At 53.1% G+C, this 24,506-nt stretch overlaps 1 protein-coding gene across 2 annotated transcripts in view; it reads left to right on the top strand.

Annotated features, from left to right (window-relative positions):
* The first annotated feature begins 309 nt into the window (after nucleotides 1-309).
* Nucleotides 310-24,506, top strand: part of FLT4 (fms related tyrosine kinase 4) — a 37,593-nt gene continuing 13,396 nt past the window's right edge. For both annotated transcript variants that reach the window (XM_026858423.1, XM_026858424.1), the window contains exons 1-16: nucleotides 310-403; nucleotides 6,488-6,762; nucleotides 10,899-11,011; nucleotides 11,874-12,036; nucleotides 12,285-12,424; nucleotides 13,106-13,274; nucleotides 14,052-14,169; nucleotides 14,801-14,952; nucleotides 15,685-15,847; nucleotides 17,659-17,803; nucleotides 20,428-20,536; nucleotides 21,550-21,909; nucleotides 22,159-22,305; nucleotides 22,941-23,072; nucleotides 23,362-23,468; nucleotides 23,769-23,904. In XM_026858423.1, the coding sequence (XP_026714224.1) occupies nucleotides 327-403; nucleotides 6,488-6,762; nucleotides 10,899-11,011; nucleotides 11,874-12,036; nucleotides 12,285-12,424; nucleotides 13,106-13,274; nucleotides 14,052-14,169; nucleotides 14,801-14,952; nucleotides 15,685-15,847; nucleotides 17,659-17,803; nucleotides 20,428-20,536; nucleotides 21,550-21,909; nucleotides 22,159-22,305; nucleotides 22,941-23,072; nucleotides 23,362-23,468; nucleotides 23,769-23,904 (2,506 nt within the window). In that variant the 5' untranslated portion in view covers nucleotides 310-326. The remainder of the gene's footprint in view (nucleotides 404-6,487; nucleotides 6,763-10,898; nucleotides 11,012-11,873; nucleotides 12,037-12,284; nucleotides 12,425-13,105; nucleotides 13,275-14,051; nucleotides 14,170-14,800; nucleotides 14,953-15,684; nucleotides 15,848-17,658; nucleotides 17,804-20,427; nucleotides 20,537-21,549; nucleotides 21,910-22,158; nucleotides 22,306-22,940; nucleotides 23,073-23,361; nucleotides 23,469-23,768; nucleotides 23,905-24,506) is intronic.

The following is a 24,506-nucleotide window of genomic DNA, read 5'->3' as shown; positions in this document are numbered from 1 at the left end:
TCCCCTGATTTCTGGTCTTCCATTCTTCTTCTGGCTCTTGTCTGGGCTAGTCTGGCTGTCTGAACCCAGGGGCTGTCTGGCCCTGGAGCTGTCACTGAAGAGCTGCTCACTGGAGCCAGGAGGGCTGCAGATGAACCACTTGTGTCCCTGTGAGCCAGCATTAAACTATCTTGTAGGAGCAGACTCCTACAAGATGTTTCCTTCCCAAGGCTTTGCCCCTCTCTGGGCCAGGCTAGCTGCTGCCCACAGCAGTGGGCCCAGATTAGCAGATGGCTGCATCATCCCCTCTCTCCTTTCCATCCACAGATCTGGTGAGCAGCTATTCTATGACCCCCCCTACTCTGAGCATCACCGAGGAGGAACACGTCATCAACGCCAAGGATATGCTGTCCATCACCTGCAGGTAAGGCGCAAGCAAGCGTGTCTCTGCCTAGACTGCTCTTACCTGGTAAGTGTTGGAGGACCAAGGACACCCTGGCTGCAGTACACCTGCAAATTAGCACAGCTGGCTAGAAATATTCCATATTCACCAAGTGTGAATTCAGCTAATTAATTAATTGAAAAAAAGCTGAAGATGTCTCAGAGGAGATGGTGATAACCTCTGCTGTAGTCTTACAGGCAGAAGCAAGATAGATAAATATTTGTGTGATCTGATAGCTTCTTTCTAAGTTCTTTACGGAAACTGGTCTTCCTAACTCTCCTTGTCTTTCTCTGACATTTCTGACTCTCACCTCATAAGGGGCTTCTAGGGTTGTAGTTCTGGTTTCTAAATCTGGCAGGTCATTTTGGGTGACATTGAGAACTACCCATGGGAGAAGGCAACACTACACTTAGTGGTGGCCGTGAGAGGCTTCCGGATTTTCTAGGAAGTTGGGATTTAATGTAAACGTTGGGGTGAAGAAGAGCCCCAGCCGGGCCGGGTGAATAACTCTGTGAGAGGAGCTGAAGAATCTCTGTTTGTTTTGGAGGCTGTGGCTTTGAGAAGGTGATGTGTCTGAACTGATTTATCCCATGCTGGGACATGTTTTCAGCACTACCCCCTATCTTGGAAAAATAATTTAAAAAAACCCTAAGCTGGAGTTTCCCTTCAGCAGCTGAAAGCAGATCCATGCTTGGGATCTGTGCTAGGGCCCAGTGAGGATATAAATTCAGCGTGGGCCTCAAATGGGTGTTTCTCAGTGTTATATATAACCATGGAGCAATTACTGCAAACACTTGGCTGGCATTGTGTTCATGTCTTGTCACAAACATATTTAACTTTTCCTGGAACAGATGGCATTGTTTTCACTTTGTGAATCAGTTCATAGCCAGGAGAGAGGGACAGGGGAGGAAAGGTTGTTGATGGCCATACTGAACTGATTTCACTCAGTCTGGGAAGCAGAGTTGTGATGTGAGGAGCCAAGGTGTGTGCTTGGTTGTAGGAAATGCGTGAGTTGGAGGACTGTGGTCAGCCATATAGCTGCTGGGAGGGTGCATAGAGGAAGAGGAGGGAGTCTGGGGACTCCAGTGCTCTGATGTGGTGGCTCTCTCCGCAGAGGGATGTGGGAGCTGGCACTCTGTTAAAACCTTGGAAGAGGGGAGATTCAGTAAGATTTTTCTGAGTGAGCTTATAGACAGTCCACACCCTTTCTCAGCAGTGGCCAGAGAGAGACACAGAAAGTGGTTTCAAGACTGTGTTGCTTGCAGATGGAGCCAATGCTAAAGGACTTACTGAAGTTAGAGGTGTGGTTAAAGAAAGTGTCTCCTGCAGTCAAGCATGAACATACCTGCTTAGCACCATGAAGAGACTTTCTTTTTGGATAACCCTCCTGGACTGCAGACAAGATTGCCCTTTCCTTGTTAGGTATAGATTAATATGAAAGAAAATCACATGAAGTGGAAAAAAAAATATTATTTCCAGTGCAGACTCAGCATGGCCTGTCCTTTCAGGGAGCATCATACAAGGTACAGACTCTCTCCAAGTGGCAGTAAGCTCCCCCTTTCCTGCTGCAGTGCCAAGGCTCATCTTTCAGGCTCACTGGGAACCATCCATACAGTGCACTGGCATGGACACAGCTGAGATGAGGAACATCCCTACCCCTGGCTCCCAGGTGAAGGACTGAACTGGCCAGCCAAAGAGCATCAGGGCCATCTGCAAACAGTAATAAAACCCATGCATCTTCTGCTCGTGTTGCTCCCTGGCTGCCTCCCACCTCTGTGTTCTGCTGTCCCAGATGTGCTTCTCGGGGGTTGTGCAGTGTCCTTCATACCACCCACAGGTAGATAAGTCTCAGCATCTCCTGCATGTCTCAGTGGTTCCCTTTCTCCCTCTGCCTCAAGTCTGTGTTTGTCTAATGTCTTGAGGAGAGGATTTTGACTGTTGGACACTATTATATCATTTGAATGAAAAGTAAATCTTTCCTGGTCCCTGGAATCTCTAATTACACCCAGCTGCTTCTCCAACCTCTCCTCTGGACCATGGCCCACCCTGGGAAGACCTGGCTTGTGTTAATGGGAGCTGAAGGGAAAAAAATGCAGACCACCAAGAGAACAGGCAAAGGAGAGGGTGGTGGGGCAGGGTAGGGCAGAAACAAATACGAAATGAAATCCAGGATCCAGGGATTTCCTGCTGAGCATCATGTTGGAGGTGGCTTCAGTTTGACCCTGGTCTTCCCTTGAGAACAATGTCCTCTGGCTGCTCCTCGAGCTGCCCTGGAGCCAGGACTATGGGCCTGCTTGAAGTAGTGCTGCAGCAGAAAGCTGAGCTCAAACCCCCCTGAATGAGACTCCCTGGAGACCTTTCAAACTTCACCCACCGAGCGTGAGAGTCCCACAGCCAACTGTGCTCTCAGGCTCCCTTGCAGCAGCCTGGATCTCACAGACCTGCAGCTCTGCAGCCCCCCTCCTGCTCCTCAGCCTGCCTAGCCTCATCAGTGACCAGAGCATGTGCCAGGCCATGGGATAAGCACTGCCTCTGGAGCTCGGCATGCTTAACAGACCCAAAGACACAGCACACCCACAAGGAGCCACCAGATGCTGGGGCTCTGCTTTTGCAAATGGTATTACACGAAGGCACATTCCCTTGTCACCCAGCACAATGCACCCTTGAAAGGTCCAGACAGAGCAGGGGACCAGTATAGGAGCATTCCCCAAAAATACAGATCATGCCAGGGCTGGCTGAAAGCCCCAGGGATGTTTTGATCTAAGCATGTGGCAGAACAGAGCAAAGGCGCTGATGCCCACATGGACAGTGCATCTTTTATTAGCTCACATCCCGAGAAGGCAGGAAAGAATATTGTGAATCTCTGCATTCATGCCCTTGGCAGCCTGCGCTGGGGGAAAGTGGAGAGCTTGTGCTGTTCTGACACTGAATATTGGAGCAGAGCCCACAGGAGCTGGCTGCACAACAGCAGAAACCTCTGGAGGGATCAGCTTGGTCTAGGCTGTGCCATCCCATCCCATCATGCAGATGCTGGACACTCAGGTGGAGCGGGATCACCACCCAGCCATGGTATTTAGAAAAAGAAGGGCAAGGTTGTCCTTTGCTGCCCAGCGATTTGTTAATAGAGCTGACTCGCAGATGCTTGCAGATGCACAAACCCTTCTCTGGCAGAGAGGAAGTATTTGACCCCGCAGCCCTCTTGGCTCCCGTGGAGGAAATGAGCGCTGTCGCAGGGCTGAAGGAGCCTGAGGATAAGGCAGTGCCCCACCATGACTGCTCCGGAGCAGTGTCTGGGGACACACAACACCTGCTGCTCTTTACTACACGTATGTGACTGCTGTGAACATCCTCTGTGGTGCTGAGGTGGGACCTGTCTTATCCCAGCTAAACCACAAAGCCACAGCCAGCTTTGCTCATCATACCACGCTTGGGAGCTTCAAAGAGGATTGAAGAAAAGTGGTGCCAATTGCAACGTCTCCCTTGAAGAGCATCTGTCCTGAAAAGCTTTAGGGAAACAGCTGTGGAGAAGCCTACAGTGCATCTGTTTCCAGCTGGCATCAGCAGGCTCCATCACCCAGAGGCACATTATCACAGAGCTGAAAGAAAACAACTTGGGAACAAATCTTTGAAGGTGACAGGAGGGAGGGAACCATCCAAAACTGCTGCCTGGACCTGTCCCCAAATACAGAGGGTAGATGTAGAAATAAGTTCAAGTAAGCCTGACCTGCCCTCATCCCTGCCTTCTTCTGATCCTCTTAACACACCAGTGACACTAACTTGGACACACACTAACGCCTGTACCTTCTGTGTCCCCACTGAATCTGGTCAAGCGGCACATGATGCAAGGAATGCCTTAGTTTAGAGCTGCCCGCGGGCTGGTTGTCAGGTTTGTTTGTACTGGCCCATCCTTGTTTATATAAATACATGTCACTCAGCTACTGCTAGCCTTGATGGTTAATAAAACAAGTGGATCTGATAATGCGTGAAAATCCCAGTGGGTAAACAAACAGAAAAAGGAAACGCTGGAGACTTGTACAATTACCCTGTTCCACACAGAGCGCCAAAAATGCCTGAGCAAATGCAGAGGGCTTTGGGGCTCCTTTTCACAGTTGGGGTCTGATGCTCTCGTCTTTGGGTTGAGAGCAGGGCCAGCCCCACGGTCTGTGCCCAGTGCAGCGAGCCCACGGGCGCAGCAGCAATGGGCATAGCAGAGGCCACTGAGTGTTACTGGTTTGGTGATCAGATTTACAATTGTTCTCCCTGTGCATGCATAAGATGGGAAAAACTCAAAATTCAAGACTCTTATTTTAATTGAAGTGTTCACGAGAGTGATGCTTCGGAAAAGCCTGCCCACGATTCATGGGCACAAGCCACCGGAGCTGTACTTCCAGTCCTGCCTCAGGCACTGATGGCCTTTTGAGTGAATGCAGAAGTTTCAGCTGGTTCAGAGGGGCTGCGTGGCTGTCCCCAAGGGCACGTCGCTGTCTCCAGAGCCCTTGTGCCTGGTGACACAGGCAGTGCAGCACACTGTCTCCGAACTCATCCACAGCAGGCTAGGCAGTGGGAACTGGAAGAGAGCAGAGAGAGAAGGAAGATAAATCAGCTGTTGTAGACAAACACAAAGAGGCGGGTCTTTCCCCCACACTTGGACAGAAATCCTGTCCTCATTGCGTCTGAGCCATTGTACCCTCTGATGGCACCTTATCTCGCTTCCTCCTTGCTGTCCCTTGCTGTCTGGATCCAGCTATTGGTGACGGTCACGGTCTGGCTGCACTTAAAAGCATCTGCCCGCAGAGCTGCCCTGGCAGGGCCCTGGCAGAGCAGCTGCGTGTGCCAACATGCCTATTCCCAACTTGCATAATAGATGAACCCGGTTTCCCCTAATAGAGCAAACAGTGCTGACAAAAAGCCATTTTTACCCCCACAGCTGTCTCTTGCGATGTCTTCTTTTTTCCGATTTCTTTTTTTTTTTTGCACGTTCTTCAGTGACTTTTGGCTACACTGGCAAACTTTCAAGTGGGGTCTAGGCCTTCCTCTGAAAGGGGCTCTGATTTCGCAGAAGGAAACTTCCAGCATGTAATAAAAGCTTGTTTTGTTTGTGGTAAACAAGTGCAGTTATAGCAAGCTGTGATGGCACGCGTGTGTGCGTACATGTGCGTACGCAAGCCTCCCGCTCTGGAGATCCTTGGCTATATATAAATACACACGTGCACGCTCTGTCTGGGGGTTTCTTGCAGTTCCTGGACTTTTCCGTTTGTCTTTGGGCCGGTGGTGAACAGGCTCTGTGGTCGTGCCCTTGGAGAAGTGACTGTAGCTCAGTGTGTCTGCAGAGATGGGAGGGGGCAGCAGCCCCAGGCCAGCCAGGGGAGCATGCTGGGGGGCTGTGGGGGTGCAGGGTGCTGTGCAGAGCAAGGGAACCCCCTCCCATAGCAGCAGGGAAGGAAACAGCTGGCAGCTGGGCAGAAGGCAGTCAGCTGAGCCTCCCCTTGTTTTCGCCTTGCTGTCTTTTATCCCTGACTCCCTCCTGCTTTTCTCTTTCTCGTTTTCTTTCCAGTCTGCTCTCCTTCCCTCATTCTCCTTCCCACTCCATTCATCACACCACAAGACCCAGCCAGCAGCTACACTGAGCCAAGGGAACTCATCACATCCGTGTGTTTTCTTAATAGCTCTGGACCCTTTTAATAATGAGAGGGAATAGAAAATAAATGGAGCCTCTCCCTCAGGGCGCTGTGCGGCTCCCTGTCCTGGCATCAGTATGAGTAGGACAAAGTCATGGGAGGGGGAGATCTGCTTGTCAGTGGGGTGATATCGTACAGCTTAGCATGGCCGGAGAGGTGGCCTGGGGAAGGGGACGAGTCTCTGCTTGCTCAGTGATTAGTGAAGCTGCTTACTGTTTCCTCGTGCCTGTTTTTTTCCTTGGAGGATGGCTGTTCCTCCATGCCACAGCCTGGGAGCAGTGAGTGGCTGGGCCACATACAGATGTGTGCAGTCACGCAGGGCAGTTAAATCCCCAAAACATTCACCCTGCTCAGCCCAAAGCTAATTCTCCTCTTTGCCCATGTCTAGAGGCCAGCACCCCTTGGAGTGGTCGTGGCCTGGGGGCAAGGTGGACCCTGCTGGGAAGGAGAAGGAGACTGAGTCGGTGGCCTCAGCAGCCCCCAGCAGTGGCCAGGCAATCCGAGAAGAAGATTGCGAGGGGACCGGCACGAAGCCATACTGCAAAGTCCTGGTGCTGACAGAGACCCAGGCGAACGACACAGGTTACTACCGCTGCTACTACAAGTATATTGATGCCAAAATCGAGGGCACCACAGCAGTCAGCACCTACGTGTTTGTGAGAGGTAAGAGCCATCCGGCAGTGTGCACCGTCAGGCTGGGGGAGCTCAGGGGCAGCCTATGCGCTGGCATAATAACAGAAAGATTAAAAAGCTCGACATGGGCTCCCAGGGCAGAGCGTGGCTGCTGCAGGCTCAAGGAAGGGGCCAAAGGCTGGCTCCCTGCACTTCGAGGGAACCAATATCCATCCATTTTTGGGGGATGGCAGCAGCGCCTGGGATTCAATTATGTCCCGGCCTGGGGGCATCACTGCAGCCAGGCTGGAATGCAGGAATTTAAGGAGTGAGAGCCAGGCCTCAGAGACTGCTCCACTGCTAAAAAAAGCACAAGAGTTAGCTTCTGGGCAGCTGGGGACTCTCCAAGATGCTAGCGGCTAGGGACGATAATGTTCCATAAAGCTGAGACTGAGAGAGGGAGCGAAGAAGTGGTACAAACACACCATGCACAGCCTCCTTCTGTCCCTGGGCTTGATGGCCCTGGAGCCACTCCACGGTGGCAGATCCAGATGCTCCTCTCCGCACTGCACAGCGCTGCCAGCACAGGCAGGGTTACAAGATGCGTTTTGGAGGAGGAGGGCTGTGGGGCCAATACTCAGCTTCTCAGTGCCCCAGGGGCTCCTCCTCTGCCATCTCCCCCACTGCTCGAAGCACACTCCAGCAAGATAAACGAGCGCTGTCCCCTGGAAACAGTTGGCTGAGCTATTTCTCTTTCCGCCCCCATTTATTAGTTGGTGCAGTTGTCATGAGCCAGGCAGGTCATGACACAGAAGATGCATTTTTCAGAAGTCCCAGGGCAAAGCCAAATTTGCCTCTGCAACTATGCAAAGAAAAATGCAGGGGCAAATCAGAAAAGCCACGCAGCTGCTAGAGAGGAATTGAGGTCTGTTTGGGCAATGGCCTCCTCTTCCTGTGGGCTCTGCTGCCCATCCTAAAACAGGACAGAGCTTCCCTGGATCCCAGACGTTGTGAGGAGACATCTGAGTTGGACAGGGGTGTTCAGACACTCTAGAGTGTTGTATCAGGATGGAGGCAGAGAGCTTCTTTCACGTGCTGAAAATAAGTACAACCTAACTAACAGGCTTACATACAGGGAGTGCTTTTGCCAGAGCATGATTTTCTTTGTGATCCAGCAGATGCCACTTTGCCCCCTTGTCCACCTTCTCTCACCTTCAGCCTCATCTGCAGCTCAGTAATGGCTCTTCTGTTTACCAGAAAGCAGCAAGTGTGCACGTGCAGTGTAGCTTAAGGGCAATAAATCCCACACTGTCAGGGCCCGTGAGACTCACAGTGCCTGTGGACGGCGTGTGTGCAACAGATCCAGCCAACACCTCTCAGCGTTGCTGTGCACACAGCTACACAGCACATGTTCATACTCATTCCAATCAGGCTGTGCCCTGTTATGGCTATCAGGCATCCAGGAAACCTCAGAATCCGCCTTTCCAGACAGGACGGGCTTTCAGGCAAGAGAAGGGACATGTCAGGAAAACCCAGGCATACGGTAACCATAGCCATTGCAGAACATCCAGATAAAGCCCTGCTTATTCCTGCTGAACTGGGCTGCAATGTGAAACTGTCCCAGGAGAGCTTGGAAGGGCTGATGTAAGTGTCGGGGATGTTTGGAGACAGCATGATCAGACCACAGGTTTATCCATCAACCTCATTTCTCGTGTTAAGAGCTTGGTGGAATTGCCAGGAACAAAATATCTGTGCTTGGCTGGAAAAATGGGTTCTTCTGTATTTTACCTGCAGCTCAGTTCTCAAACGAACTCTCCATGCATATGTCCCGTTTCCCATGTGTCTGGTTAGGTGTGTATTTTATTACAGCTACAGATAGCACTGTAAACATAGAGAATGCCTCATCAGGGTAGAATAGGCTATGTACAGCCCCCATCTCATAAAGCTTAGCATATATTAATGAAGAAGATGCTAAATTATTCCCATCCGACCCATTAAGACAGCCTTACAGAAATATGTGATGTAGTCAGAGAGGGGAGTTAGTGCATGAATCACAAGCTCATTGGCAGCCGGGCCAGCCCAGTAAATCAGTTAGTTCTTGGCTGCCATCTGAGCTTGGAGGGGACTTCATAGTCTCTCACCCCTGGCAGTTGTGCACAGTTGTGCACCTCCTCCCTCTCACATGCCCAGGGCTCGAGAGAGAAATGAGGAACATGTTCACACTCGGAAACAAATCTGTGATTTCAGAAGACAGCAATCCTGGGGAAGCACAAAACCCCAGGAAATAAAGATAAGAATTCTCTGGGCAATCCGTATTTTCATAAGTGCTGACCAACACGTTTCCTGTGCATGGCTTGTTTCACCTAAGCTGTAGAAAAAAAGCACTTCAGTCAGAGTAGGTCTTTGCAGCATGACTATCACTGAAGCAACAGCTTTATAGATCAAAAATTACAGGAACTCCCTTATGCACTTAACAGTGGAAGCACTGGGTTGGATTGGGTTGGGCTCAATGTGATTTGAGCAGCAGGATCCCCAGATGAGGATCATTACCAAATGCATCTTTGACTTGTCATTTTAGACAGGCAGCTTTAGGGGTTGGGTAGCAGAGGGAAAGAGTCTCAGGTTGGACAAACAGATGTCCTCATGCTACAGTCCTTTCAAATCAAAGGTTTAGCTGCAATTCAGGTGAATAAAGAGTAACTTTTAAGGCCACTGGGATCATTTGATCTGATTCCAGCATACCAGAAGCCATAAAATCTCCCTTAGCAGGTCCCTGGAGCAGCCCCATGTCTCCCAGATGGGGACCCACCACCCCCAACCCAAACCATTCTATGATTTTATGAACAGCCGGCATTGGAAACATGAGGGACCAGTCTCTATTCAGAGCATCCTGTAAGGTGTGTGTCCCTGTGGAAATGGGCAGGTGGAGGCTGATATTACAGAAGAAATTGTCTGTCAGTGAGGCACTGCCAGAGGACACCAAGCAGCCTTGCAATTTGTTGTCTCTTCCAATTTTGTCTTCATCCCATTTAGTCACCTTGGGTGGCTGCTGATTCTGTGCCCCGTTTGGGAGAGTCCAAAGAGTAGAAAAACCCTCAAACCAAACGCGCTGCCAAGCAGACGAGTGAGCAGGTGCATCAGCAGCACTGCAAGACAAACCTCACCCTTCCTACCCTCTGGCTGGCCGTGGCTTGGGACTGGTGTATTTTGCATCTTGGCCTCACCAGCTCTTTGCAGTATATCTGAGAAAGAACCAGAAATGTGGTCTGTGCTGGCCTGTTAGCTTGCCATCTCTTTGAGATCAGGTTGGTCTTTGTACTCTGTGTGTGGATAGTGCTTGGCACGATGGGTCAGGGCCACAACATATCTCCTTTATATGCTGCCATCAATTCTTTCCACCATGGAGCCCTGCTTGGGCTTTTCTCATTTGACACAGGAGAGAAAAAACACAGAATGGGGCAGCCCCTTCTGCAGACACACTGCTTCTTGGTGCTAGTTCCGCTCAGAGTTTAGTGTAACATCCCTGGCCTTGCTAAATCATTTCACTGATTAATTCTGTGTGGTTTTGTTCTTCCTGTCAATATTTGTGCTTGCAGCAGTTGGGAGGCATTGGGGTGGCAGCCCTGGAAAGCTCAGCTCATCTGTTTATCTGCCGGCCGGGATGGCTGCAGGATGACATCTGCATACCATTCCACTGCAGATCACTTCCTCGCCCAGGAAGGTCGCGCTTCGTGCCGCTGCACCGGGGCGGCACAGCCCCGCACCGGCCCTGCCGTGGGGCCACGCACAGTCACCAGCTGGGCAGGCGCTGAGCCCAGGACGAGACTTGCCGCTTTCACAACGGGTCAAACCCAGGCAGAGACCTTGAAGGGGCCAGGAAAGGGGAGGTCATTTCCAGCACTGCCCAAATGTCACACAGGCGCTGCCCCACGGGTACAGTGTTCGGTGCAGAGGAGTCGGCTGGCGCAGGCACTCACCTCGGCTGCTCCCTTTGCATTCCCAAGCTCCAGGTGTCTCCTCTGAGTGTTGCATGTTTTAAATGGGGCCATCCAGCTCAGCACCACTCCCTCTGGCAAGCTCGTGCTGTGTTAAAGAAAGCCAGAAAGCCTCCTTTTCTTCTGGTTGGTCTCTCTTCCCAGTTCTTTTCTTGTCCCTGTTTAGTTGTTCTTCTCCTTATATCTCTTCAGATTTTGAACAGCCATTTATCAACAAGCCGGAGACCCTCCTCATCAGCAAGAAGGAGAACACTTGGGTACCATGCCTCGTGTCCATCCCAGATCTTAACGTCACACTGATCTCGGTGAGAGCTCAGCCAGTGGGAGGTCTGGACCAAGATGTATTGCATTCGTTCTGCATTTGTAATTGCCTGAGTGGAAGTAGGACAGGCACTGCCAGGAATGGAAAATGCATGGGATACATTTTCCATGGAAAGTACAAGCCACCGGCTTCCTCGTTTTATTTGCTGGTGCTGTCCAGTTCCCTTGGGCAGACCCCACAGGTTTCCTGCCAACCCTGCTTCTCTTCCCTGAAGCTCTATGAAAGAAAACAAGACTTTGTTTTAATCCCGTTTCCCCACAGCATCCCCTGTTTCTCTGGTCTCTGTGATCTACAAACCCTCTAGGTGGTCGACATCCCCACAAGGGAGAAGGCCACAGCCCTGGGGCTGATGACTAAAAACAACTCTGTTATCAGTTTGCTTGTGCCTTTTTTTCTTTTTTTTTTTTTTTTTACAATGCAAATACATCCTTCCAGGATGAGTGTTACTATTGTACAAAGGCCTCCAGGGACACTCTGGGGGCCCAGGGCCTTTCCCTTGCCCGGGAAGGACACTACCCAAGGTCAGCACTCATCCCGGTGGGGCTGATGTTTAGGACATGAGCATCAGTTTCCTTAGCTATCACTAGAAGTTTCCATTCCTGGAAGTCTCTGGCCCACTCTTCAGATGGAGAGGCTTGTGGTGCAGGATACGGCTGATAGAGGTGTAAGGGAGGCCGCAATTCCTAGATGACAAACCCTTAGAGGGAGCAGGAGGCCAGCACAGCATGATGCTGCATCGTTTCTTCCCACAAAAGGGATGTGTTAGCCAGCGTAAAGCCTGGAAGGGGTGGCATGGGAATGTTGTTACCTTCTTATTTCAGTTGACAACACATTGATTTTTCCAGCAAAATTCCCTCATCCACCCTGATGGGAAAAGCACTTTCTGGGACAACAAGAAGGGAGTGCAAGTACCCACACACTTGATCAGGGACTCCTTGTTTGTCCAGTGTGAGGCTGTCATCGACAAGAAGATCTTCAAATCCAATTTCTTCATCATCCATATAGCAGGTGAATATTTGGGAAGGTGCAGGTGAGCAGTTTGGATGACTCTGAAGTCCATCAGTGTGGCTCATGGGGTTGTTAATGGTCCTCTATAGCTACACAGACTCTGGATGGTGCTTATAGCTTCTCTCCTGTGTGCCAGACAGAGATACACCAAACAGCAGGAGGTCACACCCAGGCCTCCTCTAACTGCATAATCTAAGTCAAAGAGTTAATAGATCAGAAATGTCTTTTTGTTGCCTCTCCTGCTTCAGGGAGTGAGCTGTACGATATCCAGCTGTATCCCAAGAAAGCCATGGAGCTGCTAGTGGGAGAGAAGCTGGTCTTGAACTGCACAGTGTGGGCTGAGTTCAACTCTGGCGTCCGCTTCCAGTGGACCTACCCTGGCAAACAGGTACCAGCAAACAGAGCAGCTCCCCATGCACTGAACCACTTCCCTCTGAGTTGTCCTCTCCAGCCCCTTCATTGTTCCTCTTCACATCGTGCTGTGCTCTGGAAATCTTGATCAGAGTGCTTTCCCATTTTCCTCTCCCGCAGCAGAAGACAGACGGAGGGAACACCCCTTTTTCTGGCAAAAAGCACCCTCCTTGCTGAGGTGTTACTGCTCTGGGGCTCTCCTGGGCAAACACTGGCTTCACTCCCACCAGTGCAAATTCAGAGCAAACATCATTGGCCTAAAAGAAGCTATTTTAGCCATGCAGCCCCGGTTACGAAAAGCCTGTGAGGGGATCCTTTCCCCTCTGTCTTTCCCCCTGTTGTAGCCTCTGGCTTTTGTGAATAGTGAAACAGGGGAGTCCCTGAGGGCATCACTCTGTTCACATACCTGTAGGGCTCCCAGACTGGTTAATATGCAGCAGATCAGAGCAAAATATGTGCTAAACTCAGACCCCAGCCTCAGGAGGTCAGTCACGAAGGGCTTGTTGCATTGCCATCCCTGAGGATGGCCGTCAGTGGTGAAGATGCCTGTCCAGGGAGAGGCAAGCACTGGGCAGCAAGAAGCACAGACGTGAGGAGCCCATCTGCACAGCCCCATCTCATCGATGTCTTTCATCCCCTCCTCTGTCATCTCCCGCAGACGCAGCGGGCAGTGACGGAGCCTGAGCGCCGGTCCCTGCAGACACACACGGAGCTCTCCAGTATCCTGACCCTCCACAACGTCACCCAGCAGGACCTGGGCAAGTACACGTGCACCGCCACCAATGGTGCCCAGATGCTGGAAGAGAGCACCGACGTCATCGTGCACGGTACGGCACGTTCCAGTCCCTCGCAGAGCCACAGCCAGAGCTGAGCTGCAAGCAGAGCAATCCCCAGACTGCTTAGGCAGTGCTTGGCCCAAGGCTCAGCAGAGGGGCTCCTGCACCTGCATCCCACTCTGCTTTAGTGAAACTCAGCCTTCCTCCAGTCCCTCAGCCCTTCTGCGCCCCAGCACCATGCTGGGAGCACAATCACATTCATCAGGGTGCTGAGATGACGAGAGAGAGATGCAAAAACCAAACTGGCCCAAATGTCAGTGGGATGGCAGGACACAGAGGTCTGATGGTGCTGTGGCAGAGGCAGTGCCCCTGTGGTGAAGCTGGCCTGGGAGGCACCCGTCTGCGGGTGCACGAGGTGCCATCAGCACTTGGGCAGCTGTGTCCTGGCAGCGGAAAGTCACAAGCAGCACAGCCTCCCTGCGTCCCCATGGCTCCCCACGGCAAGGCAGAGGCAGCTCTTCACCTGCCAGAGTGGCAGCGCTGTGCTGTCCTGCCCCGTCCTGCCTGACAACCCACTCCCTTCTGCTCCAGGGAGGGGGCCCTGCTGGGATCAGGGATGTGGAAGAGGGGTTGGGGGTCATATGGGCAGATGAGACAATAGTGGATTTTGGTTAGACTTAATCCTTGTAGAGAGTATCATTTTCAACTGTACTGCCACAACACCCCACCTGTCCTTGCTGCCAGGCCCCCCTGGAGAGCAGCAGATCTTGGTGACAGCCTGTCTGTTTGTGTTTTCCTCTCCTCCATGTTGACCTTTTTTTTTTGCAGAAAAGCCCTTCATCAACGTAGAGTGGAGGAAGGGCCCAGTGATAGAAGCCACTGCAGGAGACGAAGCCGTGAAGCTGCCAGTGAAAGTTGTGGCTTACCCCCCACCAGACTTCCAGTGGTAACGCACCTTTCTTAGCCTGAGCCACCTTCTCCTCCTCCTTTCCTCTGCCAAGTAGGGAAGCCCAGCCTCCTTGCTAGGTCTTTCTGTGGCCAAGATTGTCCCAATTGTCACTTTTTTCCACCCATGGTCATTTCTCCCACCTGTCCTGGCTCTCAGCTGCACAGCTTGGGACAGGAGGAGGTGAGGTCTGGGGGAGAAGTAGCACAGGTCCTGGCCTGGCTTGGCAGCTCTGCACTGTTTGGAGGGGCCAAGTGGAGCTCCCACAGGAGATGCCCCTCTCGTCCCCCTGCAGCAGGGATCATGGCTGCCCAGAGGAGCAAGAGAATGAGCTAGGTTGTGCACTGTATCGTGCTGCACTGCCACCAGAGCTGGCTGGGACCTGGGAGCTTTGCACCTGCAGACTGCTCAGGGCACAGCTACAACATCCCCGACCCACACACATCCATATGAGACAATGCACAGACCCATACCTTGGGTCCAGGGAACGCTCAGGGGTCTCTCCAGAGAGGTCCCCAGTGCTAGCAAGGAGCACCCTGACTGTGCTCTAGTGGGGACCAGCAAACCCTTGCCCAGCTGCCAGTGGGACACTTCCTCCCCATGGCTGCATTTTCTCTCTGCCTCCCTGCAGGTACAAGGACGGGAAGCTAATTCCCAAGCAATCTCAATCTTCAATGCAGATCAAGGATGTGTCGGAGCAGCACGCTGGGACATACACGCTGGTTCTGCGGAACAGGCTGGCAGGGCTGGAGAAGCACATCAGCCTCCAGTTAATCGTCAACGGTAAGGGAGGGGGCAAGGGCTGGGGTCAGGGGGAGAGACTGAGCCCATGCCCCCAGCCTTTGGGCTGCTCTTAGACCAAGTCCCCATTGCTGTCCTAAAGCAGTTGGGACCTACGTGATCTCCTTCTGCCCCATTGCTGAGGGATGCTCTGGTTCCAGGGAGCCATGTGGCCGAGGCGACATGGCACAGTTTTGTTCCTAACACCATCACTCTGGTCAGGATATGTCCTTTCTCAGGGACTGTTTCCCAACTGCAGTTGGAGACGCTGTTGAGGGTGACCCTGACTGTTGTGTACTTGAGGGCAGGGCAGCTGCAACACAGATGAAGCCTGGAGCTGGAGCGGTTCCTCTGGGTGAAAGCTCCTAGGGAGTTTTCCCCCTGGCAGAAACTGGTCTCTGTCATGTAGGAACAAGATGCCAGCACAAAAAGTGCTGGAAGGGCACTGCCGCTTGGAGATTTGTCTCCAGCAGGCTCTGTAGCCCTGTGCTGGGGGATGCCAAACAGTGCTTTGAGCCCAGCAGCATCCAGTCACACTCTGCAGAGGAAGGAGAAATGACATCACTTGAATTTGCCTAAGTATAACCTGCTCTGCCTCACCGGCCTGAGCTGCACGGAGGGCCATAGTGCTTTAGTGCCCCGTCTCCATAGACGGGCCTGGGAAGGGCTGTGCCTGGCCTGGGGATGCAGCGGCTGAGCCTGTGGCTGCTCACGGTGTCACTCTCATCCTTGCAGTTCCTCCACGCATCCATGAGAAGGAAGCCTCTTCCCCCAGCATCTACTCCCGGAGGAGCCCCCAGGCCCTCACCTGCACAGTCTATGGCATCCCGGCGCCGGAGGTGATCCAGTGGCAGTGGAGGCCGTGGATGCCCTGTCGGATGTTCTCCCGACGCAGCCTGTAAGTGACATTTCTTCCAACACCCGCATCTTACCAGGCCACCGGTGTGGCGTTACAGACTCCTTGTGACCGTGACTGTGTCCCAGACCCAGTCTCGATTTTGGTCTCCCAGCCACAACATGCCAAGAGGAGGAGAGCACTGACTGATAGCTCAGAGCACTGTACACCCCCTCATCCTGTGGGGAGCCGAGTGGAACGCACCAGAGACACTTGTGCTCTGTGTCAGGGTTTTGCCCAGCCTGGTTGATTGCAAACACCAAGGGCTTCCACATCTACATCCATCAGAGGATGTCCATGGCCTGGACACTCCTGACAGCACCTGCAATAAAACCACTGACCGCTGTGCTAATGGGGAAAATGAGGCAGATTGCAGAACAAATTGTCACAGCCCCTTGGTGAGACCCTGAGACAGCAGCTGGGGCTCACCCCATTCCTGCCCTAAGGTCCCTGTGTTTGGTCCTTCACTTTCTGCTGGGTAATGATGGAAGCAAAAGTGCTCATAGGCAGGGGAACAGAGCTGCTGCATGCGGGGAAGAGTTGATGAATCTGGGGGAAGCGCCAGATCTCTGCCCATTGCTGGGAGGGTTTGCCAGGAGGGTGTTTGTGCAGGCAGCACCAGTGGGTAGGCAGGAAGGATGCGTGCCCACTGCCTGTGCCCTGGGAAGCTGGGGCAGCACCAGGCAGGGCTGTAGTGGCATTTTTTAGCAGCAACCTCTCAGGAAGAAGGAAGAGGGATGCTGGGGAGTTGTAGCCAGAGCAGTCAGGGTGGAGGACATCAGAGTGCCTGGAGGAAGCCAGGTCCTGCAGCCCTGCGCAGGCTGTTGCCGAGCCAGGGACACCAGAGCACTCTCTGCCTCATGCAAGTGCACTGTGGCCCTGTCAGGAAGCAAAGGGGCCCATGAATTATGAGCACTGTCTCCCAAGGCCACCATATTTCTGCCTAGTATAGCTCCAGAGGATGCAGGAGGCTTCTTTTGAGCTTCCTGTTGTTTACACAGCTCGCTGATGTGCTCGCCCCGCTGAGCGCTCTGCCCCGCACTGCCAGCACGCACCCTTGCTGCTGCTCTTGGGCACTCAGCTCCCCACTGCTACCCTGTCACCATAAGCCCTCTCCCTCCACACCTCCCACCATGGATTTTGGGCAGACTCTCCCATCTTCCTGCCCCTCCTGCATTTCAGCAGCACCCTACAGGCTGCAGCATCCCGGCTCCCTGACAGATTTGGGCACTTCTCCCCACTTGTCTGTCTCAGCCCCTAGAGGTACCACCATGCTGCTGTGAGACACCAGCAGGATCTCTACTTGGGATGTTTCCCTCCTGGTATTCGTTGAATCAGGGATGTCGCAGGAACACCCTTGGGTGCTGCAGCCTCCGCTCTCCAGGCCAGCATCCAGCCAGGCTGTGACATCCCTGACTCACAGTCCCAGCAGGGGTTTAAGGCCTTGTTGCTGAGTGAAGTGGCATCAAGGACTGCCCCAGGCACACATGAATGGATTTCACCCCTGCCTTTCTCCACCCCTAGCAGGGAAGACCTGGGGGTGAAGACACTGCATGGGACACCAATATCCATTCCCTGTCTCAATTTTCACATCCATAGATAACGTTTACCTCGCTAGTGATTGCAGAGCACCCTTATAGAACACATTAGAACTATGTAACACATTAGAACTATGAGACCCGGGAAATCTTGCAGAGCCAGAGGACAGGGACATCAATTCTCAGGCACAATGCTATTTTTGCAGCGTTTTGCCAAGCTGACCCTCTCTCCATCTCTCTCCTCTTTCTCCTGTTCCTCCCCGGCTGCTGGATTAGCAATAGCAGGCACCGGGCAGCAAGGCGACATCAGCGTGATCGGATGCCTGAGTGCAAGGACTGGAAAGATGTGTCACAGCAGGACGCGGTGAACCCCATCGAGAGCATTGACACCTGGGTGGAGTTCGTGGAGGGGCGGAACAAGGTGAGGCTGTAGCCCCAAACCCATCCTGAAGAGGGAAGCTGGAGACAGGCACCCTCCGAAGGATCCTTTGCAATCAGACAACAAAATGGCCTGGAAACGAGCCTAGCAGAGACAGATTTGGGGAGGGCTTCACACCTCTGCTTCTAAAGTAAACCATCAGCAGCCGTTCCCAGCTCTGGGGCTCAGCAGTACCAGGCAGCCCCAGGGCGAGGGAGAGCTGTCATCTTTGAGAAATTACCCTGCGTCCAGAGAGGCTCCCACTGGGTCTGACTGCGCCGGAGGGTTTACACTGATCGCTGTTGAACACAGGGCACCCAGCTGGGAATGGCACAGGGGACGTGTGCTGTGGGGGCTCCTGTGGTCATTTTTGAGCATTCCTGCTTGAGCTGTTTTCAGAGAGCCAAACCCCGCAGAGCAGCCTAGGCAGCTGGGAAGGGAGAGCAGGAGTCACAGGCCGACCAGGAAATCTCTGACCTCAGCAACATGCGTGTGTGTGTGTGGTGGGGCATTTCATCCAGCTGCCCCATCCCAGTGGGATGAGGGTGGTATGGAGATGCTGGTGTCCATCCGCTACAGGTTTGCGAGTGGGAGCTTGTGTGCCCCGCAGAGCCCACCTCTCCATCACAGCATTTCCTCTCTGGAAGGAACATCTCTCCTTCATTGCAGTGTGTGACCTGCTAACAGCCAGACACTGCTTGCTGCTTGTTTCTTTCTGTCTCTCTTGTCGCTGTGAGTGTCAGGTCTGCACCATGACGGGGTTCCTGTTCCCGCTGGTGTCGGGCACCAGCCGCTCGCAGAGGGATGCAGAACAAACAAACGGGCCCCCGTTTCCGAAAGTCACTTCCTGTTTTCCTACACACCTCCAAAGGCACTTCCCGTCTCCTGGCCCGGCCGGGAGTTCATCACTGCCAAAAGGGTGGCAGGGGCAGATGCTGCTCCTCCCAGAGCAGCCGATGGGAGAGGCAGGGATTGGTGTCCCCATGGGAGGCGAGCAGGGGTGGAGGGAGCTCCTGGGTGAGAAGCCCTTGTGTCTGCCTCCAAATGTGACTCCTATCTTGGTCTCTTTTGATCTTTCCCTTTTTTTCTCATTCTTTTCCTCCTGTTCCTCAGCTGTGTCCTTCTCATTCCATCTATTTGGTTGTAACTGTCCTGGAGGTCCAACTTAGGTTGTGTAGCCCAGGGACATGCAAGAGCTCTGGGATGAGAGAACTTTCCCACTTGCAGTGGGATGCTGTGTCCTTAAATCTGCTTTGTCTCCCTCTCATCCTTTCTGACTGTCCTTTCTTACCATCCTCCTCTGTTTTTTATTCTGTCCAGTAAGGCCAGAATGAGCCAAGGGTGTGCAGAGCACAGCCATGCACTGCAGACAGCAGGGTGATGTCAAATCCAGAAACCCCAACTCAAACGTAACAGTGCGATTAGAAGGAAAATCCCCAAGAAACAGGAAAGGCAGCATACAAAAGTGCCAGCAATAGGGTCACTTCAGCTGTATTGAATAACCCCAAGAAACGGAAAAGGCAATGCACAAGAGTACGAGTAATAAGGTCACTTCAGCTGTATTGAATATGCACTGAATGAATGACTGTTCCTTCTGATTAACACAAGCTAATACATTGCCACTTAGAACGGAAATGCTTCCTAAAGTCTATGGGATGAATAGTAAAAAGTAGTAGCAAAGTAGTTTCCCTGTAGGAACACAATTTCTTTTCATTTTAAACATTGTCTCATCAGAGGGATTTTTGCATGTGATTAACTTGTCATTTAAACGAGGAGGGAGGAGAAACCTGTGCTTCAAACTGCAGCTCTCCTCTAAGGGGAGTGCTTGTAACACATTTGGCAGCTGAGCTGGGAGGAGGCGAGCAGCTTTACTCCCCAGCTGCCTTTCCTGGCTTATTTGGAGGCAGCATCTCCTGGGTCTGTGCTCCCAGACAGCAGCCTGGCTGTTTGCCCAATCTTAGTCATGTCTTGCTGGAAGGAGGGAGGAGGAAGCTTTTAGGACCATGTCTATGTAAGCTTGGAATTCAAAGGGAGCGCATGACAGCTCTTCCTGAACTGGTGACAGCTGGGATGCTTTCACAGGTTTGATTTCTCCTTATGGATAAAAGGAGTGCTTGTCAGTCTGTAAGTACTGGTAAACTCCTCTGAACTCTGTGGGACACTAAGCAGTCACTTCACGGCAGAGGGCTCAGGGAATCAAAGCTTCGGTGTCCTTTCCCTTTCTCCCTACTGTTATAAAGATGGCAGGAGCTTGGCCATCCCCTCAGCCCTGCATTGTGTTTGTGTCCCCCCCTTGCTGGGCACAAGCCTGGCCCTGTGGTGACCTGAGTGGCTTAGCAAGAACTTTGCTCCCATGGAGAGGCATGTATACTGGGTAGGATCTGTAAAAAGGAGCAGAGATCAAGAATAAAACCATGTCGCAGTTGCTAGAGCCACCAGATGATGCTTGAAATGCACAAGGCTCTATTGAATAAGGGGCTATTTTTGCATAACCCTTCCCCAGGTACAGCTGCCACCTGGAGCCAGGCTTGCTGTGTGCTTTACTATGTGGCAGAGAGCAGGACCCATCCCACTGCTCTTCCTTCTTGCTCTTCCTAATTCCTTCTTATGCTCTCTTCCCCCATCAGACAGTCAGCAAACTGGCCATCCAGGAGGCCAACGTCTCAGTCATGTACAAGTGTATCGCCTCTAATAAAGTGGGTCGAGACGAGCGGCTGATTTACTTCTACGTGACCAGTGAGTACTGCGGGCATCCCCTCCACCGGCATCAGCCGAGCTCTCTGCTTGAAATAGGCAGGTCCCTAGACCTGCCGGGTCCTGTCATGCACAGTTGACACCATGAACAATGGCCGGGAAGCCAGCAGGAAAGCAGGGCTACCCCAGAGCTCTGCCGAGTGGCAGAAGTCTGGAGCCCTGGGAGCAGATAGCGCAGGCAGAGTTTGGCAGCAGACCTGGGAGTGAGCCGGCGCTGCCTGGGCCTCGGTCCTGGAGCAGCTCTGGCAGGTCCCTGGGCTTGGGCCGTCCTGCTGGCGCTGGCCCAGGCAGCTCCCTGGGCTGGGATGTCCCTGGTCCACGAGCATCCTCTAGTGGCACTGTCCGACCGGCTCCCGGCAGGGTCCCCGCGGGATTTTGGGGCGGCAGGAAGCGGCGTGGGCTGGAGTCCCGGCACGTACGGGGCCGCACACCGCTGCCGGCGGGAGGCTGTCCCTGCCCGCTGGGGCCAGCGAGCCCAGCAAGGACACAGCAGAGGCTTAGCTTCGTGCCTCTCCGGACAGACCCCAGAAGCCTGGGCTCGTGGCCCTCACAGGTAGCGCCTGTGCTGTCAGGGCCACCAGCTTCCGAGGAGGCAGATGAACATCTTCAGTCGCTGCTCCAGTAACACTCTGTGTGCGCAGTGGTCGAGCCTGGCTGTGTAACTGCCTGCACGTGTAAAAGCAGGCACGTGTGCGATCCAGAATGCTGCAGCTGCGCTGAGAGCAGTAACAGCCTAATTCAGACCTCCCAGGCTTGTTTCATTTGTGACCCCTTCTTAATATGACCCTGGGGCTTCAGCACATTCCTTAGCACTTGCTGGGCTTAAGCTGTTTGTCGCTGACAGTTTGCACGTCACAGTTCTGCTCTGGATGGGTTTCCTTTACCCTGGCTGAGGACAGGGCGGTCTCGGAGAGCTGAGCCCAAGGAGACAGTTTCATTGTGTCTGGCAGCTCAGCCATGAAAACTCATTCACATGTTCGTTTCCTTCCTGAAAGCCATTCCAGACGGGTTTGAGATTGAGTCCCAGCCCTCGGAAGAGCCCATAGAGGGGCAGGACCTACAGCTGAGCTGCAATGCAGACAACTACACCTACGAGAACCTGCAGTGGTATCGGCTGAACCTCTCCAAGCTCCATGACGAAGAGGGCAACCCCCTCGTGCTGGACTGCAAGAACGTCCACCACTATGCCACCAAGATGCAGGGGGAGCTGCGCTTCCAGCCTGACTCCAACGACGCGACCTTGCTGCTCACCATCCCCAACATCTCCCTGGGCGAGGAGGGAGACTACGTGTGTGAGGTGCAGAACAGGAAGACCCGGGAGAAGCACTGCCACAAGAAATACATCTCTGTGCAGGGTGAGGGTCCACAGGGCAGGCGGGAGTGACAGAGGACAGCTGGTTCTCTTGCTGCCATCAGCTTCCCGGTCCATTCCCCGGGGAAGCCATGCAAGCAAGCTAAACTCAAGGTGGCAAAGGCAGGGCACCTGGGTTCTCAAGATACCCTTCAGGAGGGGTCAGAGACCCAAAGCCCCCCAGGAACACAGATATTCTTTTGATCAATCAGTTTCCCGTTTTCCCCTCCTCCTCTTTGTGCTGCTCCTCCAGCCCTGGAAATCCCCCGCCTCAAGCAGAACCTGACAGACATTTGGGTGAACATCAGCGACTCCATAGAGATGCGCTGTAAGGTGGACGGCAACCACATTCCTGAAATCAGCTGGTACAAAGACGAGAAACTGGTGGAAGAAGTGTCAGGTACAGTGGGCTGGGGGTGAATCAAAGGCAGGGCATCGTGTCTGCTGGCTTCTGGGAGTCGCTGTGCCCAGGCAAAGGCTCCCATTCTCTGAATTGGCTGAACTCTGGTTTTAATCATGTTCTATCCTAGTTTGATGCAGTCTCACTGGGCAAGTCTGTGCCCTAAGGCCTGTCTCAGCACTGTCTGTGCATGTGCACATTCAGCTGGAGAGCAGAGAGAAATCATTCATCTTACTCCCAGCCCAGTGCCTGCATCTCTGCTCAAGCAGGGACCAACCCAGATCCCACAGAAGGAACATGGGAAGGATCCAGGCACGTTGCAGAGGGAAAAGAACAGGTCTTGGGGCTGAAGCAGAGCTTGACACACCAGCTGGACTGCCTGGGCACTGTCCCCACCCCGCACTGTCTGCGAGGGTTTCACCCCCTCCATACACTGCTGGGGGAAAGCCCCTCCAGGGTATTTCTGGGAACATCAGGCCACAGAAGAGAGCCTCTAACACCTGGTGCCGTTTCATTCTGCCATCTAAAATGAAACAGCCACAAAATAGGAGCCTCATTTTGAGCCTGAATGAGTCCAGTATACTAATTCCCCCCCCCTCCCATGAGTGACCACCACAACCCTCCATACCTTACAGGGATTGATCTGGCGGACTTCAACCAGAGGCTGAGCATTCAGAGGGTGAGGGAGGAGGATGCTGGGCTCTACCTGTGCAGCGTCTGCAACGCTAAGGGCTGTGTGAACTCCTCGGCCAGCGTCTCTGTGGAAGGTACCAGCAGCCACAACACCCCTAGGGATGAACGAGGGGGGGGGAGTAGGAGTGTGGCCAAGGTCCCATGCCTCTTCCCTGTGACACCAGGCAGCAGGAGCAGTGAAAGCCCTGAGGCCTTGGGGGTGGCATGATGCTCTCACAGGAAGATCTGTAGTCTAGAGCACATTTAGCTCAGGCAAACACACCTTCCCAGTCTCCCCACATCATGAAGCAAGGCACAAGGGATGGCTGAGCTGGGGCACGGAATGGGAATCTCTGAAGCTACGATTTCCTTCTCATCCCACAGGCTCTGATGACAGGACCAATGTGGAGATTGTCATCTTGATTGGGACTGGGATTATCGCTGTTTTCTTCTGGATCCTCCTTATCCTAATCTTCTGTAACATCAAAAGGGTATGTGACTGTCTCTGTCCCAGGGCAGGGGAAGTGGCTTAGTGGGGCTTGGGACAACACCATTGCTGTGATGTGGGGCTGTACGACAGCACCCGCTGAAAGGAGGTCACCAAGTGTTGCTTCAAACAGTCTCACTGCTAAGGGCAGGGTGAACAAGGGATGTGGTAAAGGATGTGACAGGGAATGGCCTTTCCCAGGGGGGAGGAGGTCAAGGCAAGCAAAGGAACCAAATCCCCCCTGGGAGTCAACACACAGTAGAGGGAGGACATTTCCTAACCCTGTGTTGGCTGGTTTCTGCAGCCTGCCCATGCCGACATCAAGACAGGCTACCTCTCAATCATCATGGACCCTGGCGAGGTGCCCTTGGAGGAGCAGTGCGAGTACCTGCCCTATGATTCCAGCAAGTGGGAGTTCCCACGAGACCGCCTGCGCCTAGGTGAGCTGGACCCCCTCCCTGCCACAGCACACTGCAGCCAGGGCTTCCCACCTGCCCTTCAAACTCACCCTCCAGGTTTTTACACACCTCTGCATTTAATGCCTTCTCTCTGCCTCAGGCTTCCCATCTTCTTCCCCAGACTGTCCCTGAAGCCCAGATGTGCCTGGGAAATTTCTTTGGGTCTGACTATGGACAGATCTGAGCCAACTGTAAGCCCAGACTTTCCCAGTGTACACACATTGGCATCACTGAGAGTGGGAGACCTCTGGGCATGCTTTAAAACACATCCCCATATTCTCCAAGTGGCAATCGAGACAGAACAGCCCAGTCCACAGCAGGTACCCCGAGTTCAGGACCAGGACCACATGCATTATCCTCTTCATGCTGAGACACCCACCTGCACTCTCTTCTCTCCCGGAGAGTTAAAAGGGCTGCAGACTAGCTTTGAGGCACAGAGCAGTGACATTAGTCCTGGCTGCTCAGCTGCAAGGTGTCACGTTTATACCTTTCCCACACACTCTGCTTGAGGGCAACAAACAGCCCCTCACTTCTGCAGGGCCATTTCCTTCCTTTGCTTTGTCCGTGCCAGCTCTGTTTCAGTT

This window comes from Athene cunicularia (assembly GCF_003259725.1).
Source record: "Athene cunicularia isolate RWA chromosome 13 unlocalized genomic scaffold, athCun1 chr13_part1, whole genome shotgun sequence".
Classification (NCBI taxonomy): domain Eukaryota; kingdom Metazoa; phylum Chordata; class Aves; order Strigiformes; family Strigidae; genus Athene; species Athene cunicularia.
The sequence above is the reverse complement of the archived record's forward strand: the minus strand, read 5'-3'. Positions and strand labels throughout refer to the sequence as shown.